Consider the following 19,735-nt stretch of genomic DNA (forward strand, 5'->3'; position numbering starts at 1 on the left):
GTGAAAGATCTTCTCTAGTCAGCAAATTAATCTAGTTCACTTAATCCCAAATACAACTTCGAATCAGTCAGGGTAGAACTGTCTCCAGGCACTTCTCAAATCTTCACTTCTGTATTTGTATTCTTCTACTCAAAAAGAAACCATCTTCTAGATAAAAAAACCAAAACAGGCATGGTTCTCCATGCCATCACATCATTGGTATCCAGTTGGTAGAGGAAGGAATTACCTTTTGTTTGCCTTGACCTACTTTTTTACCTCTCCGCATTTAGTGAAGTAGTACTGCATGGTGCTCTGCAGCACTGGAGTGCAGAAACACCTCAGCATTTTTGGGGATCTACTGAGTACCCTCAGTTCCTAAAGCAGCAACTGGCAGAGAAATATGTTGATCCTGAAGAGACCAAAAACTCAGGAGTTCCATCTCTTTTGTAATAGCAGACACTTAGTAAAACATATTTTTGATTTACTGGATAAGATTGGTCTTGGCACAATGGAAACGCTAAAGCAACTAGTCAAAAGGAAATTTAAAGCAAATATTTCAACAGCTTTTTATTAAGCCACACTGCTGGAGAAGAAGTCATGTGTCCACAAAAATTTACAATTTTATTGCCTAAATTCCACAACTGGGGGTAGGGGACCCTTTAAGTGCCTCTTTTAATACTTATTTCTTCTTGGTATAAATACTAACTCTTCTAACACGCATTTTATAGTAAAAGCAAAAGGAGGAGGAGCACAGAAAAGCATTTTACATTTTTTTAGACTATTTGAAGCACAAATAAAACCATTACTCCATGCAGTGTAACTTGTTTTTACAATTAGGAATCTATTTTTTTGTAAATTAAATCACATTTCAAGAACAACAGTCAAGAATAATAATAAGGAAAAATATGCAAATTGAGAAACTTCAATAACATTAACAGAAATTTTTTTTCAATTTTCAAAGAGAAAAATTTCAACTCACCCCAAAAATCCAAATTTCAAAATGTATTTGCTATACAAACCGATAAAGGAATATACAGCGCAATTATATCAGAGATCATGTAAATTATCTTAAAAATAAGGACATTGTAAGCTAAAAAGTTAAAAACTCTCAGCTTATTTGAACTTCAGCAGAAATATCAGAATTAAAGACTGTTAAATTTTGAGGTTTTTGTTCCCCACCTAAAGAAGCCATATAAAGAAGGATACTTCCACATAACAAAACACTTGAAATAATATTAATAAGCTTGGAACATGTTACACTGGATATGCCACCTATATTACCTGCCAAGCACAACCTTAATATTCAACTTTTCACTTATTATTTGTTCGAGGGTTTTTTTAAAGTACCTTTTCTTCGCTCTTACATTGCATACTGATGATCACAGTTAAAATGCCCCATTCCTCCCTATTTTTCAAATCTTATGAATTCACACAAGTCAATGAGAATACCATATAAACATGCCTTAATGTACTTTGATAGATAATGCAAAATATAAATTATAAATTAAACTATAATTATTATAAAATAAATTATTACAAATTAAAATATATTTTTTGGAGCCCACCCATCTTATTCAGGGATAACATTTTTCCATTAAAATTATCTCTAGGTCAAGTCTAAGAACAAATTCAAGCACAATACGTTTCCTCATTCTGATTCTTCTTTTTACACATCCCTTAACACATTTCCCTGTCAGGTCTCCAAAAAAAATTCCACCTTGACCTAAAAGGGCACAAGACACACTTCAATCAGACCCTTGCACAAGTTCTTTTCATTTTTAGTAACGTTTAAGAAGTCATACCAACACTAGCTAAAGAGGTTATTATTAGGCAACTAAAAGTTACCTGATTCTGCTGATGAGCGGTAAAGACATGGGCACTTAGCTTTAAACACCTAAGTAGTATAAAACTTTAAAATAGGCCATTAAAAACCTCAGAATTATGAGCGTGTAAAAGCACAGACATTTCTCACACTAACATTCAGCAAGACAGTATTTTTTCAAAACAATGGTTTCTCTAGTGCTTGTCTTGTTTTTCTAGTTTCGAGCTTTTTTATGTGAAAAGCTGGGGCTAAAGGCAACACAATATCAATTTTAAGTATGACATATGAGGTTATTTCTCAGTATTTACTGTAATCTGAGAAATGAATGAAATGTTTCTCAGGATTCTGTCCAGATTTCCCTTAGGAAATACGTATGTGGGCGTTAGGAGAAGCGACGCAAATGAATGTTCTTCTCAACAAGGAGGAATTTATCTCCAACCTCAAAAAGCATCCTGATGTCAGAATTATGGATATATGAAATCGCAAACAACTTCAAAATGATCTCTTCTCATTAAAGCAGACTAGAACATGTAGCTTGTTGTGTGATCCAAAACCACTTCTGTATGTAAGCATCTGTCAAAAAGGCAGGCAGGAAGTCGCCTTACAACATTGTGTGCTAACCTGCAATCAGGTTCCAGTATGTTAAAGCTGTCTCATTTTCTGAATCAGTCTTCAAAATAACCAGGAATGTAGTATTAAAAGGAATCATGTGAAACTGCGGGAAACTATATATCACAGTTACACAGAACGAAATCAAGCTTTTTTCACCCCCCACAACCTTTTCCGCACATACTTTAACTTGAAAATTGGGGATTGTGTTAAATTCTGCTGATCTTCCTCTTGGGTTAACAGAATAACATAACTGTGCAGTGTGGGAAGCCACCTAGTGACGAGGAAGCACAAATATGCCTGAAGCTGCCCAAAGTTTTAATAAGGTGACGCAGTTAGAGCATGTGATTACTGCTGTTTTTCTCACTGACTTGCAAGTTGTGTGGTGTACTGGAGTTCAGAGAATTGCACAGTGATTTCTGGCAACTTTTATGAGTTTTCCTGAATCTTCTAAGTGAACTCTGAAATAGCAAATTTTCTAAAGATGAGACGTACAAGACCAAAAGCAAATATATCAAATTGTATAAGGAGAAAGTTTGATGCAAATTTTAAACTCATGATGGCACTATATGCAGAAAAAGTTAAAATTTGTGAGACTGGGAGGAAATAAACTAAGGGAGGCAAATGTGCAAAAATGGAAACAATCAAAACGAACTATTTTCTTCTAACTCAATGCAGAAGTCATTCAGTAGACTCAAAAGAGGAAGCTTTCACGACCCAGAAAAAACAGTTGTAGAATTTATGTGTACTTAAACAGCATTTCTCATTTCTGAAAAACTGAGAGGTCAAGAAATAGCATGAACACAAAACATTGCACAGCAAGAATTCAAGGACAGTAATGCTTGGTGTGTACAAACAATGTGTTACAATGATTTTTGTCTATGGCAAAGAACTTTATCAACATGTACCTTCTGACTCCACTGAAAAACCTCACTGCACATGAGCACCGTATGCTTGGACTATGTAAAGAGCCAAACGGATGATTCAGATTAGATACCAATTTACTTTGATATATCATCAAATTGCACCATTGAAGAAACAGGTGCAAAGTCCATCATCATAAGAACAGGGGAATGAAAAATATATGTTACAGTATAGTCTTCAGTATTAGCACATAGTATGGAATTGTCATTCTATGTAGTTTTGAATAGTAGAACAATGCCAAAGAAAGAACTATTTACTGGAATAATTCTTAGGTGTCATATGTCAGTAAACTTAATGAAGGATTGGCTGAACATTTCTTGGAATAGGACACAACGTATGCTGTTCATTAAAAACATGCTTGTCCCAGATACATTCAAACAGCATATAACAGCAGCAATGAAAAATACAATCCAAGAAATGAATACTAGTCTTCAAGTCATACCACAACTGATGTCACAACTGCAGGTATTGATGTACTAGTGAAAAAGTTGTTTAAAGAACTTTTGAACTTTCTACTTTTTTTTCCTCTCAAAATTACTCTTGGCAGGGGATCATGCTCCAATCGCTATGGGGAAAGTAAGGAAACCCAGTTCAGGATTACTCTGTCATTGAATTAAGGCAACATGACATCAGAGAAATTCAGATGTCATAGCTAAAGGGCTTCACAAGTTCTGTACTTAAAATCCCATGGATAGAATTGAAGTTCAAAGAAGTAAAGACTCTAAAAATGAGAAAGAAGTAGTATCATAAGGACGGCAACAGTCACCCAAAGGTTCTCAGGGAGCTGGCAGCAGAGCTCACCAAGCCTCTCTCCATTATCTATCAACAATCCTGGTCAACAGGAGAGGTGCCGGATGACTGGAGTGTGGCCAATGTGACGCCCATCTACAAGAAGGGCCGGAAGGAGGATCCCGGAAACTACAGGCCTGTCAGCCTGACCTCAGTACCGGGAAAGATCACGGAGAGGATCATCCTGAGTGAGCTCTCAAGGCAAGTGCAGGGCAGCCAAGGGATCAGGGCCAGCCAGCATGGGTTTAGGAAAGGGAGGTCCTGCCTGACCAACTTGATCTCTTTCTATGACCATGTGACCCGCTTTCTCGATGAGGGGAAGGCTGTGGATGTTGTCTACCTGGACTTTGGTAAGGCCTTCGACACCGTCCCCCACGGCATTCTCCTGGAGAAACTGGAGAATCATGGCATAGACAAGTGTACCCTCCGCTGGATAAAAAACTGGCTGGATGGCCGTGCCCAGCGAGTTGTGATTAATGGAGCAAAATTTGGTTGGCGGCCGGTCATCAGTGGTGTCCCTCAGGGCTCAGTTTTGGGGCCAGTCTTGTTTAATATCTTTATTGATGATCTAGACAAGGGGACTGAATGCACCCTCAGTAAGTTTGCGGATGACACCAAACTAGGTGGGAGTGTTGATCTGCTTGAGGGTCGGAAGGCTTTACAGAGGGATCTAGACAGGTTGGATCAATGGGCCAAGGCCAATGGGATGAGGTTTAATAAAGCCAAGTGCTGGGTCCTGCATTTTGGTCACAACAACCCCAAGCAACGCTACAGGCTTGGGGCTGAGTGGCTGGAAAGCTGCCCAGCAGAAAAGGACCTGGGATTGTTAGTGGACAGCCGGCTTAACATGAGCCAGCAGTGTGCCCAGGTGGCCAAGAAGGCCAATAGCATCCTGGCTTGTATCAGGAATAGCGTGACCAGCAGGAGTAGGGAAGTCATCATGCTTCTGTACTCGGCACTGGTGAGGCCTCACCTCGAGTACTGTGTTCAGTTTTGGGCCCCTCTGTACAAGAGGGACATTGAGGTGCTGGAGCAGGTCCAGAGGAGAGCCACCAAGCTGGTGAGGGGTCTGGAGAACAAGTCCTATGAGGAGAGGCTGAGGGAACTGGGCATGTTTAGTTTGGAGAAGAGGAGGCTGAGGGGAGACCTCATTGCCCTCTACAACTACCTGAAAGGAAACTGTAGAGAGGCAGGGGTTGGCCTCTTCTCCCAAGGGAATAACGACAGGACCAGAGGAAATGGTATGAAGTTGCGGCAGGGGAGGTTTAGATTAGATATTAGGAAGAATTACTTTACTGAAAGAGTGGTCAGGCACTGGAACAGCCTGCCCAGGGAGGTGGTAGAGTCACCATCCCTGGAGGTATTTAAGAAACGTGTAGACATGGCTCTTCAGGGGCATGCTCTAGTGCCCAAGATTATTGGTTTATGGTGGGGTGTTGTGTGTGGGGTTGTGGGTGTGGAGTTTAGTAGGCGGGTGCTTTTTTTTTTTTGTGGGTTTTTTTTTTTTTTTTTAATGTGGCTGGACTCGATGATCTCAGAGGTCCCTTCCAACCACTAAGATTCTGTGATTCTGTGACATGCACAAAGCTGAAAGACAACACTCAAAGCATAAGAGAAAAAATTACCTTCTTTCAGGCAAATACTTAGTGAAAAGTTTATACCCTAGCTATATACTGAATACAGGTGTGTAATAGAATTTTTGTGTATTAACATCTTTCTTTTTGTGAGGGATCATCTTGAATTCAAGGTTATCTTTCTTTCAGGTTAGCACAGTAGCGTTTACTCTAGAAGAATCTGCAAAACACCTGTATCATATTCACTACTCATCAACGTAATCTTATATAATGCAGATCAGCACAAATGGCAGAACTACCATGTGCAACAGTAAGAGAAATCGAAAATACCAGCAGCTTTCACCCTCCCAGCAGTGGAAGGGAATTCATTATACTAAACTCGAGATAGCCCAACGAAGTTGACCAGGCCTGGAATGAAAAGGACCATAGACATCCCCACCAGTATAGCCAAAGGGGTAACTCCTCCTGCCTTCAGCTGTTAATTTCAATGAGCTATTCCCATTAATTGACACTAGAGGCTGGGGGGTTTTGTCACAGAAGGAAGTACAAGTCAAGTCTACCCTACAGAAGCAGCTGTAGTAATCTTTGATGTTTGGGGAAGACAGAAATCAAGCTACTCAGGAGGGAGGAAATAGTTCCTTCCTGGCCCCAGTCCAACTACTTTCTTTTCTACTTTCCTAAATTACATTTCTACATAAGCTGCTCAAGGAAACTAACTAGTAAAATGCAATACTTCTCACTTATTCTGCATGAGGAAGCATAGGTGAGCAGGCAAGTTCTCAGCAATGGGGACATAGAACAAGAGAGACACAGAGAGAACAGAAATGACTACAAGCATATCAGTTGGTAAGATGCGAATGTGAGCCACACTGATGCATCATCTCTTTACGATAACCAATACATTTTTTCCATGTTCTCAGCTAAATTGTTACCATGTAGACCCAGAGATTTCATAGCAGACTGCTATGAAAAATTTTATATTCCATTCTTCAATTGTGAACTGTAATTGAAAAAAGTGCAATCTTTCAGAGAGTGTCATCAATATGCTATTTAAATATCTAATTAGGAAATAATGAGCTTGGATGTGAGTTACAGTAAGCTGCAGTGGAAAGAGACCTTAGGCAATAAAGTAGACTGTTAAAACTTTCTGTTGTAAACAAATGTTTTTCCTTTTCCCTCTGTTACAGTGGTGTGGTTTCTGCAAGCTCTGGAATACTAGTTCTTCAGATTTTATCATTAAAATTAAAATGCCTTCCATATAGATACACACAACTGTGCCATCTATCATTTCCATTATGCTATTTTGTGAAGTGTGCCAAAGCAGAACAGATTGATATCTGGTACACGCATGGTTGAAATACATGCTTAGTATATAGTATAGCCAGAATCTAAATTTATGTACATGCCAATATTGATTAAAATATTAACAAAAATGCCTAATGCAGAGGTTTCCCTTCAAAAACACATACACTAGCTTTTCAGTCTTTCTACCTTCTCTGTTTTCTGAGGGTAACTGACATGATCGGTTGTGGCTTGCTATAGATGTTTGAGCTAAATAGTTATGAAAAGTGTCCGTTTAAATATTACAAGCTAAGGGAGGGTCAAAATAGTATTACCACTCCATATTTACTGGGGAGTTTGCTCTAAGCATTTATCTTGAATTCTAGTAAAAGTAAATACAATGTGTGGTAATACAATATGTAATTATATAACAATATTATTATAATCCAAAGAAATACTATTTGCCTCTCCAAGCATAATATTGAATGCAAATCAAAACATGTATTGATCTTGTATTCTACAAATCAACACCTTCTTTCAACTGCAATGTCATGAGTACATACATGAGTATCTTGAAAAGTTAAACATTAAAATACACAAAATCTCTATGTTATTAATGAACTAACTAAATCAAGTAAATTGAAGACACAGAATTCATTCTTGTATGTAATCAGTCAAAGATTTGTACAGAATATGAACAGATTTGTAATTCAAACTCACTATTCATTCAAGATGGGGACAGCAATACTTCAGAATATGGAAAAGCTGAAAACATTGTGGCATAGTTGGATAGACAAAAGTACATAAGCAGTTGCCAAAAAAACAAGTCTATCACTGTCAAACAGTAAGTAACCCATTTTTTCACATACCAGACAGATTTCCACTTTGCATCTCTCTATATATTTTTATCTAGAGATAACATTGTACTAGGGAATAGATTTGAGTTCCCATCAGTAACACAGAAAGCCAAAGAAATAGTGGTTCTCCTGCTGAACTGATGAAATTATTAGTGAAATATCCCACTAATTTCAGCACAGGAGGGCAACGGCTTCACAAGGCACAACATTCTTTCCTGAGCAATCAAAGATATTTTGATGTGGTTTCAAGACTGTGCCTCCAGAAAACTCATCCCATTTATAAAGGAGTCAGAGATGATGTGAATGCACAAACCATTTTTAAAGGTGGAACCACAGGTGTAGATAAGGTTTGCTGAATGCCACAAGAAGGTAGAAATCTAGATCAGCTAGTTCAATTAGCCAAAAATCTGGACAAGCAACATAGGCCACTGCAAGAGTTCAGGGATTTAACAGTCACCATTAGGGCCTCTTTTTAAGGCTGTACCAAATAGTAATTTGCTACCATAATTAGAAAAATCCTAGTGCATCCTAGTTGACCTCTATCCTACCTTGCTAAATATCCATTTTAAGTCACTCTTCAGACAGGCTAGACTATAGTAAATATGCAGTTAACCAGCACAGAGTGCTCCTTTATAACCCACATCCACTCTGTCTATGATCACATTTCCTGTTCTTACAGGGAGCTCCACAGTGCCGAATAGCAGTGCGGATCTGCAGTAACTCTGTGGTACACAGGTCTCATATGAGTAGAAAGCAGTATCGCAACACGAGGGAAGAGAAGACCTGACTTCTGGAGAAGAGACACTCTGAAATGGTACAGCAGGAGAAGTATATTGCAGGATCAGCACTACAAGCCCAAGCCACTGTAGCCATTCAGCATCTCAGTGATATAGCTGGATAAGAGCCAACCAGGTAACAAAACCAAAGACAAACAGAACAAACTTCACCAGACCAGTCTCCCAACTCTGTGTTCAACACAGTTCAGTCCTGTGTCATGTACCACTGGGCCTCTGCTTCTGCACCTGAGCCCAGTTAAGACTTGACTCACTGCAGTACTGTCAGATTAATAATTAGATGCATATTTCACTGATAAAAGCTGTAGTAGCACCCTCAAATGGTCCCAAGGACCTCAATATCTCTCACTGGAGTAACTTACACTGGCAAAGGAATAAATACTGTTTCAACTGGACTCTACACATCTGAGAACATACGGACATCAAATGATTCTGAAACAATAATTATCCCTGCATCAGAGGAAGCAAATAGAGCCACATGCTTCTCTTCCTGAACTATCTGTTTCTAAACCCCTCGTTCCAAGGGGATGTCACTGCCTCCTTACGTACTGCCATATGGGGGAAGCCACTGATATTTCTTGTTCACGAGACATCTCAACCAACTGCAGCAACCAGAGAGGCAGAATATGATCTGCTTTTAATACTGAAAGCAGCCTGAAATATGTGCCGATTCAGTGAAGACTACCTATAGCAAAATGAATCGATGCATACCACCAAAGGCTTTCCAGACCTCTTACCAGCATTATTTTACATTTTTTTGTAACTTAACACCTCACAGGTACCTGGTTATTAACAACCAAAAGGAGAAAACCTTCTAGTACTGTGAAGTTTTAGACTACAAGCAAAAGTTAATTAAATCAAATATTTCAGATATACACATTAAAAAAAATTATAGAGTTCAAAGCATTTCATTTATGTCCTCTTTTTTTTTTTGTACAAATTAAAAAAAAATAATCAAAACTAAAACCAGAATTACCTACACTTTCATGGACATACAACTCCAGAGTATTTTATACATTCAATCCTAAATAAATGCTGAAATGCAATATATAGAAAGACTATTACGTGTCCTCATATAAAATTAAAATGCAACTCTTGGAGAAAATTCAATCCTCATACTCCCCAGTTAATCATAAAACTGAAAATGCTGCTTACAACAGAAAATGATGAAAGAACAGAATTTCAACCTTTCACAATTCATAACCAGGGAAATATTCCTGCCTGGGAACATCAGGATTGACAATAGTAAATCTATAACTTATTTTTTAATGATTAATTTTTGGTTGATTCGCAAAACAAATTAAGTACTGTACATAGAATAACATTTTATTTTGAATTCTTCTGCTAGATTCAGATCCATCAGCAGCTTAGAAACATTCTGACTGACCACCACTACATAAGTTCAAAGCATTGCCTAAAAAAACCCTACAAAATTAGCAAGAAGCATCAAGGACTTCTAAAGAAAGTCCTAAGCACTACTACATATGTTCATTCTCAACATAAAGTTCACTAGCAAGGACTGTCCCATAAGAAGAAAGTTTGCATTTCTTCAACATTGAGAGTACTAAGTTTGAAGTGTTATGCCTTAATTAGTATTTAAGACTCAAAAGTAGATCTGAAAATCTTTCTGAGATAAAGCAACATGCTAATCTCCTGTAAGATGCTCTAGCAATACAGGAACAATCTATCGGGCTTGGCTGGACGGGTAATTTTCTTTTAATTTTAATAATGGTTTTAAAAGCCCTTCTCCCAAAAGATAACATACACAGATGTGCAGATTGAGAAGTAGACAGTGCATCCACTGCATTACAAGTCCTCTGGTTACAACTATGGTTCTATACTCCCTCAGAACTACACTCAAACCCAGATGCTCAGTTTCCTGGGCTGAATCTGAAACATCTCCCTGCCCCTCTGAGTAGCTTAATAGGGGAATCTATAAAAGTAACAAAAGAATGAAACTATATGGGATTCATGCAGTGTCTTCAGATGAGGGAGAACAACAGGAAAACTTGGACAGAGACTTGTCCCTTTGGGTATGTTCATACTGCAAATTTAACATGAGTTGCACCAGATCTCAGCTCTCAAGACAGGCTGATGCATTCACGGACACTGCTACGTTCCTTTTGGTTTTGAATCCCCTGTATAATGTCTGTTTATTTTTCTCTAGCCAGCCACGCCAGCAGTACAATAAATTGCCTGCTCCAGAAGGAAAGAGACGCAGAAACTTCAGAAAGTACAGAAAGCACTTCAATGAACCTACGTGCAAACCCACCCAACAGTAAGTTCTAATGTGGGCTCATATTCAGCTCATACTACTCTCCTCTCAGGCTTCACAAGGTATCCAGGCAAAGCGCAAATAAAATCTTATTTGAAATGTATGTGAGTGGTAGCTCAGGTCATGCCAACACCACAGATATGTCAGTAAGTAATAGTCCAAGCTACAAAGTAGAGAGTTCAGGATACAGAATTAATTAAAAGGTGGAAGACTGAGTCTTGATCCCATTAAAGAGAGCTGTCTAAGTGGCTACATAGGTTATGAAACCGGCAGTAATTAAGATTAGATCACGAGGAGAAAAGATTTTTCCCTAGACCAAAAGGAAGCTGTAATGCAAAATGGATTTGAGAACATTGCTCTTTCTTACTTCAAACTAACAGATGGAGTAATTACATTAGGAGATTAGCGAACAACTCTTCTCCAAACATCATTTAACATGTTATTCTGCTACTATTACCTCGCTTGTTCCAGTAAGATGACCTGTAAAATACATGCTTAGGACAGAAATAAAAGTGAAAGAGATTAAACCAAATGCCCCTAATTCAAAGCTGAAAATTATCTTGAAGGACAGGAGGACAGGAACAAAGCCCTGTTTCTAGGTTTAGATCCACTAATATAACTGCAGAATTTACTCAAAACTAAAACAACTATCCAAGCTCTGCTGGAATCGCTATTTTTTATCAACTGCCTATTCTAGAGAAAAAAAATTGAATAATTGATTTGAAAAATACTGGAAAAATGTTTTCTAAGTGGTAACAGAGAAAGCAAACAATACAGGAAGAAAGGGTCACATATTCCTTAGGGGAAAATACAGATGTCAATCAACAGCTCGCATGGGATACCGGGATGGGAAGGATTCCTTATTTATTTGGCACATGGAAAAATTAAGATTCACTGATGTATCTTCGTATATCAGAGAAGTCTTACAAGTCTCTTGTGTCCCCTTTCTGGTACTCGCCATCGTCTCTGCAAACATACTTGGAAACTCTGAAACATGTTGCTTCTGGGATGGAAGGTTTTCTCTAGAGTCACAGTGTGTTGACAGAAACCGCTAACTGCCATGGTAAATTAAGCAGATCAAGATAGCTCGGATTTCTAAATGAGAAAAGAGCAAATCTCAGCAACCAAAATTAACAGCAGAAAAAACTGTCCATTACTTCTGAAAAAAAACCAAACATTGAATAAGATCCAGGTCCCGCTAAGCACACAGCAACACCTTTTTAGGGACAAATGTGCCACTGTGTGAAAACTATAGTGGAGATAACGTTTGTCCTTTGATAGGACGGACTTGATTCATGCAAAGGAACAGCTGAGGAGGCTTATATACAGTAGCTGTCTGGGGAATACACACACAGTGTGATGCGTGCATATGTAGGCATGCATTGTGCACGGGCAAGTGAGGAAAAAGTTCACAAGTTATACAAGGACAGAACCCTTCAGGACAGGAAATATTTTCTCCTCCATGTTTGAGAAAAGAAGGAATCAATAACAAGAAGCCTCATGTCAAAATTACTGAAGAGAATTTGACACCATCTTGCATTAAGAAACAAATCTTATTCTACAGTGTTTCATTTCAATCGCACCCACATTCTCAGACACAGTTCTATTAGAATGAGAGATATCTTAATAACCAGCATGATTGAAGACTGTGAAAGATAAACAGGTCCTACTGAATTCTCAGAATAGTTGCAGCTGGCAAGTGTCCATGTACATAAAGGTATTCGTACTACTGGATAGCGTGAACCATCAGACTCCATTGCTTGGGGCTGAGGGTACACATGCTCCAACAAGCCTGTTCTTCATCCCCGAAATTACAGAAGAGGCTGAGAGTCCATTAAGCCCCACAGGTAAACAGTAATATACCGCACCCCCGTGGGCACCATCAGGCCCTAATTGACCTGACCAGCTTCAGGTGCTGTCTCCGCCAGCACCTTCTTGGGCCAGGAGCCCCAGTTATGCTCAGGCTTGTGCCCCAGTGCTGGCTTGAGCTTAAATACCATGCCTGTCTCCAGCCCTGTGCTCATCTCCAGGATGACCTCAGACCTTTGTTATACATAGCCTTCTCCCCAGTCCTGTCTCCAGCTCATTTCCTTTTAATCCTGACCAGAGCCCCTAAATAGAACCAGGCCCTGGCTGGTCATTTGCCATGTCTGGGACTGCTGATGGGTCCTACTGCCGGCCCCCAGCTTTGCCCACAGTGCTTCAGCCCCGTGGTACAGGGTGTCCCGTCGGTGCAAGCACTGCCTGTGCTAGTGGCACCCTCTAGTCCCTTCTTGTCCTCCCTCGTGGAGCAGCCTTGCTTGTGCTGCTCCCGGACACTATTGCTCAACAGCGTCAGACAAACGTATTTCCAAAGAGGAAATCACTATTTTTAATGAAGTATTTCTTACCATTTTAAGACCTTCTAGTATGACCCAAATTCACCTCTCAATAAAGAGCACTGTACCAAAACCTAACCTTCAAAGTTTTCTCCAGTCTTTACGCAGAGAAAACAGCTCAGATCAAATGTGGTGTTGGTACTAAAAATCGCCATAGCCAGACTACTAAGGCAAAGCTGATAAAATGAGCAGTCAATTCACAGTGAGTAACATGTACCATGTCTTGTTTTTTACTGATTATATTTTTATATTTTCAGAAAGTGCTGAGCACTGTTGCCTTTCTAAAGCTATGCTTTAATTTTCAAACCCAGAGTAGTAAACAAAAAAGTCACCTACAATACACAGGTGGAGAGGTTGAGGAGGGGGAAGGGGAAGAGAAGGACAGGAAAAACCAATAACCTGTATTTCAAGAGATACGGGATTCCTTGAGTATGCAATATAACACAGAATGGGACATTAATTAATTTAAATGTCATATACAACTGACTTGTTTGTTTGAGGTTTTCGGAACACTCTGGTCTTATCAGGTCTTATTTGATTTTATTTTCCATGAAATAAATATATTTCTGTGGTTTCTACTATTTTTACATTAACCTATGGTATAAAATACATATTCCATTGACCTGAGAACAGCAATAACTACTAAGCAAAGTACTTAGTGTTTGTAAACTATCAGGTTCTAATAAAAGGTTTTCCAAAGGTGACATCTTCAGGAGATGTTAATTGTCTGCGGGTGTATCAACTTGGGAAATACATTTTTTAAAAACACAGTATGACTTGGACGAGGGGACAGAGTGTATGCTCAGCAAGTTCGCTGATGATACCAAGCTGGGAGGGGTGGCTGACATTCCAGAGGGCCATGCTGCCATCCAGCGTGACCTAGACAGGCTGGAGAGCTGGACAGAGAAGAACCTAATGAGATTCAACAAGGACAAGTGTAGGGTCCTGCACCTGGGGAGGAAGAATGTCAGGCACCAGTATAGGTTAGGGGTGGACCTGCTGGGAAGCAGTCCTGAAGAAAATGATGTGGGGGTCTTGGTAGACAGTAAATCATCCATGAGCCAACAATGTGCCCTTGTTGCCAAGAAGGCCAACGAAATTCTGGGCTGCAGAGGGAAGAGTGTGGCCAGCAGCTCAAGGGAGGTCATTCTCCCCCTCTACTCTGCACTGGTGAGGCCACAACTGGAATACTGCGTCCGGTTCTGAGTTCCCCAGTTCATGAGAGACAGGGAACTACTGGAGAGAGTCCAGCGTAGGGCAACAAACATGATTGAGGAATTGGAGCGTCTCCCTTATGAGGAAAGGCTGAGAGAGCTGGGACTCTTTAGCCTGGAGAAGAGAAGGCTGAGGGGAGACCTTATTAACATTTACAAGTATCTAAAGGGAGGGTGGGTTTAAGGAGGATGAAGCCAGACTCTTTTCAGTGGTTCCCAGTGACAGGACAAGGCGTAACGGGCACAAGCTGGAACATAGGAAGTTCCGAACAAATATGAGAAAAAACTTCTTTACAGTGAGGGTGACAGAGCACTGGAACAGGCTGCCCAGGGAGGTTGTGGAGTCCCCTTCTCTGGAGACTTTCAAGACCCGCCTGGATGCAGTCCTGAGTGACGTGCTCTAGGCAATCCTGCTTTAGCAGGGGAGTTGGACTAGATGATCTCTAGAGGTCCCTTCCAACTCTGAAAAATGTTGTGATTCCATGAAAACACATATGTTCAAAATATATTAATATTTTTTTTAAGGGTTGTTACTCTCACCAGCCACCTAATGCGAAGTGTATGTACCCTGCGGTTCCCTTATTGTAATAACCTCTGTAATTAGGCTAGCAATAGCCTGGTATTAGAAAGAGCAATACACTTTAACATCTTAAATGCACTACTACTAATCAAAAGACATGTAAACAAGGCCATGGCTCAATCTGTTTACATCCTTGACAACATTTACAACTAGAAAGGTATTACACAACATTAGATTGTGATAAATATTAATGGAAAAGAAAAATTTATACCAACTGAAACTCAGACGCAACCAAACGTAAAAGAATGCTTTGCTTACATTTAAGCATGGGAAGGATTTTGATGACATGGGCACAAACAAGATGTTGTTGACAGGAAAAACAATGAGGGAAAAAATTTAGATCACTCGAAGTAACTGCACCAGAAGAGATCATATTCAGACTTCAAAAACAATCAATGCATGAAACTGCCATTTAAAAAGGTATTATATTTCAGAAATATGACAAAATGTCACCCTCTATGTTTACCATAAGTCAGAGGAAGAAAAAGTAACCACACTAAGCCTTGAAATGGTATTCTGACCTAAATAGCACACTACCTTTTACAGCAAATTATGAAGGCAAGATTACTTAAAGACAAGAGAAAGAGGGTAGTCACAAAACTCTTTTATGAAATGTTTATGAAAGTGCTAGACTAAACTCAAAACAGAGAGCGCTAAGATCTACCACATTTTTTTTCTCTAGGCAGTAAGTTCACACCTATCTGGGATGCCCAGAGCAATGCATTTTATATTTTACCACCTGGGAAATCACTACATAAGTTGTAGAAGATGGGAAAATCAGAAGAGGACTTGTGTGGGTTTGTTTTGTTTCAATTTTTTTAGGAAACTGACCAAATGGGAGACAACCAAGTGGAGTTGAGAAAAGGAAAGCATCAAGGAAAGGAAGATTAAAATAGAATTCCTCAAAGTAAAAACACAGAACAGAAAAATGCCTGTAGTCCTATGGAGAAATGGGCATCCAGAGTTGCTTGACAGCCAGAGGGTAGCTTATTCAAATAAAGAAAAGGCTGAAATATAAGCATGATAACTCTTTACAAGCATATTAAAGGGGCAAGAAGCAAAATAACTACATCTAATTTAGCCAATGATACACCTGAGCTAAAAATCAGGCGTTTACAGATCTTAATGAGTTACCAACGATATTGCGGAACAGCCTTCTTAGGAATTAAAAGAGCACAGGAAAAAAACAAACGAACAAAAAAAACCTCTAAATGCTTTTTTTTCTCCTCCAATTTTCTTATGGCTTCTTCTTTTGTGAAAGAGTTAAATGAACTTACAATGAGGACTGCATGATTGCATGCAGCCCTGGAGCAGCAAAAGTCTTGTACCCAAATAAGCAGGGATTTATTTTCCAGAAAAATGCCATTTAAAATTTTTTACTATTTAAAAGTGGTCATCCTGCCTCCTTCTATGTAACTTATGAGTAACACACCAGGCCTGCAGAACAGGATAAACTGAATTCCTCAGCAGTACTGAATGTTTTATACGTTTGGAAGATTCTTACCCTGTATTGATGGAAATGATTTCTATCAGTGGATTCTTCCTAATCTTTGGCAAATCCAGTCGTGCTCCTCCCAGACGTTTTCCATTATCCTTTTTCTGACCCAGCAGTCTCACAGAATGACCTCCAAACAAAGCACAAAAATGCAGTCAATACAAAGCACAAGTCCCATCATATTTCTTCTGATTCGCTCTTCTTCAGAAGTAGTGTTTATACTTCAAAGACTGAAAATGAGAATGAGATGTAACAATGTACTTCCACCAGCTGGAGCATTTCAAAAGAGACACTGACAGGTAAAATAAATCATGTTAAAACGAACAAATTATTTCATCCAATTATCTTTTCACACTTGCATTTTCTGTTTTATTCAATTAAAATGATCTAAGCAGTTTCATTTTCAGATTCTCAAGCAAACACCAACATAGGAATATTTAAACAAGTTGTATTGCAGGATTAAAATATTTTTCCTCAAAATTTCGTTCAAACCTAAATTAGTAGGTAATAAACAAACAAATATTTAGCTTATTATAGGGAGAACCAACACATTTCAGTTACCTGACTGTGTGAGTCTGAGGGAAAGCATTGTGAAGCATATCCTAATAGCATGTTCATGGCTAAGCTGACTATCAAGATTTATGCATATTCTCACACCAAGGAGACTGCAGGTCAGAAAGCTGCCTCACAACTCCTTTACTGAAGCCAGTAATTTTCAGAGAGTAAAACACAAATACTATCACCAACTGCCTACAATGGTACATCAGTCACACCACATTAAGTCCTGTATTTAAAAAGCACAAATGACAGGGTTCGCTAACATCTAACAATGAAGAATAAAAACAATTAAGTGCATATTATTGCAACAGGTAGTGTAAAATGTGCCCAGGTTATAAACTTAAGCCTTGTATCATTTATTCCACAAAGCCTAGAACAGGCAGATAAGAGACAGCAAGGGAAAGCTAATGCTAGATAACTGAAAAGAGGTGGAAAGTAACCACTACTTGGAGTAGAGGAAAGAGAAATCACGTATCCATTGAAGCTGGAAAACTCTTTGATAGTACATTAAACTACAGCTACAATCTGTCAAATATTTCAGAAAACAAAAAATTTACCCTAAAAGGGGAGGGGGGTGAAAGAAAAGCATGAAACTATGAAGTACTAGCTGAGCTACACCCAGCACAGCAAAGTAGATAACCAATTCAGATCAATTAAAAACCATGTCCAACCAAATCTTCTAACTTACACTACCAACAGCTATTTACAAAACTAAGTCATCCATCAAAGTCTTTCTCCACTACCTGTTTTGAGGTGTCAATAATTAATCTTTTAATAATCATAGAATCATAGAATTGTCTAGGTTGGAAAGGACCTTTTCAGATTATCATAGTCCAACCATCAAGCTAACTCTGACAAAAACCATCACTAAACCATATCTCTAAGCACTATGTCTACATATCTCCAGGCGTGACAATACCGCCACCTTCCTGGACAGCCTGTTCCAATGCTTGATTAACCATTTCAGTGTAAAAATTTTTCCTAATATCTAATCTAAACCTCCCCTGGCGCAACTGGAGGCCATTTCCTCTTGTCCTATTGCCTGTTACTCGGGAGAAGAGACGGACCCTCACCGGGCTACAGCCTCCTTTCGGGTAGTTGTAGAGAGCGATAAGGTCTCCCCTCAGCCTCCTTTTCTCCAGGCTAAACAATCCCCGCTCCCTCAGCCACTCCTCATAAGACTTTCTTCTCCAGACCCTTCACCAGCATCATTGCCCTTCTCTGGACCTGTTCCAGCACCTCAATGTCTTTCTTCTAGTGAGAGGCCCAAAACTGGACACCGTACTGGAGGTGCAGCCTCACCAGTGCATGTGGCATTCTCTCCCGGTTTAGTCTCAGCTGGAACAAAGAACCATGTGGGCTTGGGAAAATTAACCCTATCCCCACCGGAACCAGGACACATTCACACTCTGAATTTATTTCTGTGATTCAGCAACAGCCCAGAAATAAACAACTACTTCTGGCATACCACCTTTCTCAGGTTTTACAAGATTCACAAAAATTCTCAAATAAAAATGTGATCTAATGAGCAGGACTGGCCTGATATTATAATGGTTCATACTAAAAGCAGACATCATGACACCAACAGGAATTAAAAGACATTATTTTTGCAGTTGCATTTGACAAAAATTTCATTACTTCCTGCTGTGAATTTAGTAATATGGTAAATGTGCTATTAACATTTGCTAAATTATTCACTTCTACCTTTTCCTGACAGTAACAGCAATATCTTTGTCTCACAATACAATCAGCTATTTTCCAATCTAATGCTTCATTAAGGAGTTGCAAGCACCATTTTATTTACTTGTATAACAAAAGTGATTGCATTATGGTAGGCATAAAAAATAAACTAGAAGCAGAGAACATTCCTTTTTGTATTTCCTAATACTGTGGTTTATTTGGAATAAACCAGTTTATCCATTTTTAAAATATTGAGTTGCATTACCATATTAAAAGTGTATTTGGTTTTTATGGCTGAAAATATAGTGGAACAATTCACAGTATTCTTAAAACAATCAGGATTAACAACAAGCCACCCAAAATCTGAAATTCATACATTTGGAACTGGGGTCTAAACCACCATTCTGAAGTTTAAAAAACAAAACCAAACCAATGAACCACAAAAAAACCCCTGCTCCCCAACAAGTATTATCTCAGAATGTAGAATCAGCAAAGCTTGATTCGCTCTGAATGCATACCCTCACAACAAACAGCCATGTGAATTACCGCTCCCTAATAAGAATTATTAGATAATAAGAATTTAGCTCATGCCCTCTCTTTCTCATGCTGGGAACGTTAATCAAAGAGGCAAACTTTTTCATGGCACTCGTGGAAAAAAGAATATCCTTTAGACTACGAAACTTGTCACAAATCTTTTTGAAATGTGTCAGAGAAGTAAAAGCTAGTAAGGAGGGAATGAAATGGAGATAATGACAGACCTGTACAGGAGGCAAAACCTTATAATACATGTTTTCTTAGGAAAACAGGAAAAACAATGAACACTATGGTAGTCTAGAAAATCTTGTTAACCAAAAGTACCACTTCTACCTTCTTGCAGATCTTTGTCTTTCGGGTGCTAGACAGGTTACCATATACATTAGAAAAAA

General features: G+C 39.0%; 1 protein-coding gene across 4 annotated transcripts in view; it reads right to left on the reverse strand.

Annotated features, from left to right (window-relative positions):
- The window catches only part of CDKAL1 (CDK5 regulatory subunit associated protein 1 like 1), a 427,625-nt gene that overhangs the window by 248,316 nt on the left and 159,574 nt on the right, over positions 1-19,735 (reverse strand). For all 4 annotated transcript variants that reach the window (XM_063325809.1, XM_063325812.1, XM_063325811.1 and 1 more), the window contains one exon: positions 16,581-16,701. In XM_063325809.1, coding sequence (XP_063181879.1) covers positions 16,581-16,701 — 121 coding nt within the window. The remainder of the gene's footprint in view (positions 1-16,580; positions 16,702-19,735) is intronic.

Source organism: Chroicocephalus ridibundus, chromosome 2 (genome assembly GCF_963924245.1).
Source record: "Chroicocephalus ridibundus chromosome 2, bChrRid1.1, whole genome shotgun sequence".
In the NCBI taxonomy this organism is placed as follows: domain Eukaryota; kingdom Metazoa; phylum Chordata; class Aves; order Charadriiformes; family Laridae; genus Chroicocephalus; species Chroicocephalus ridibundus.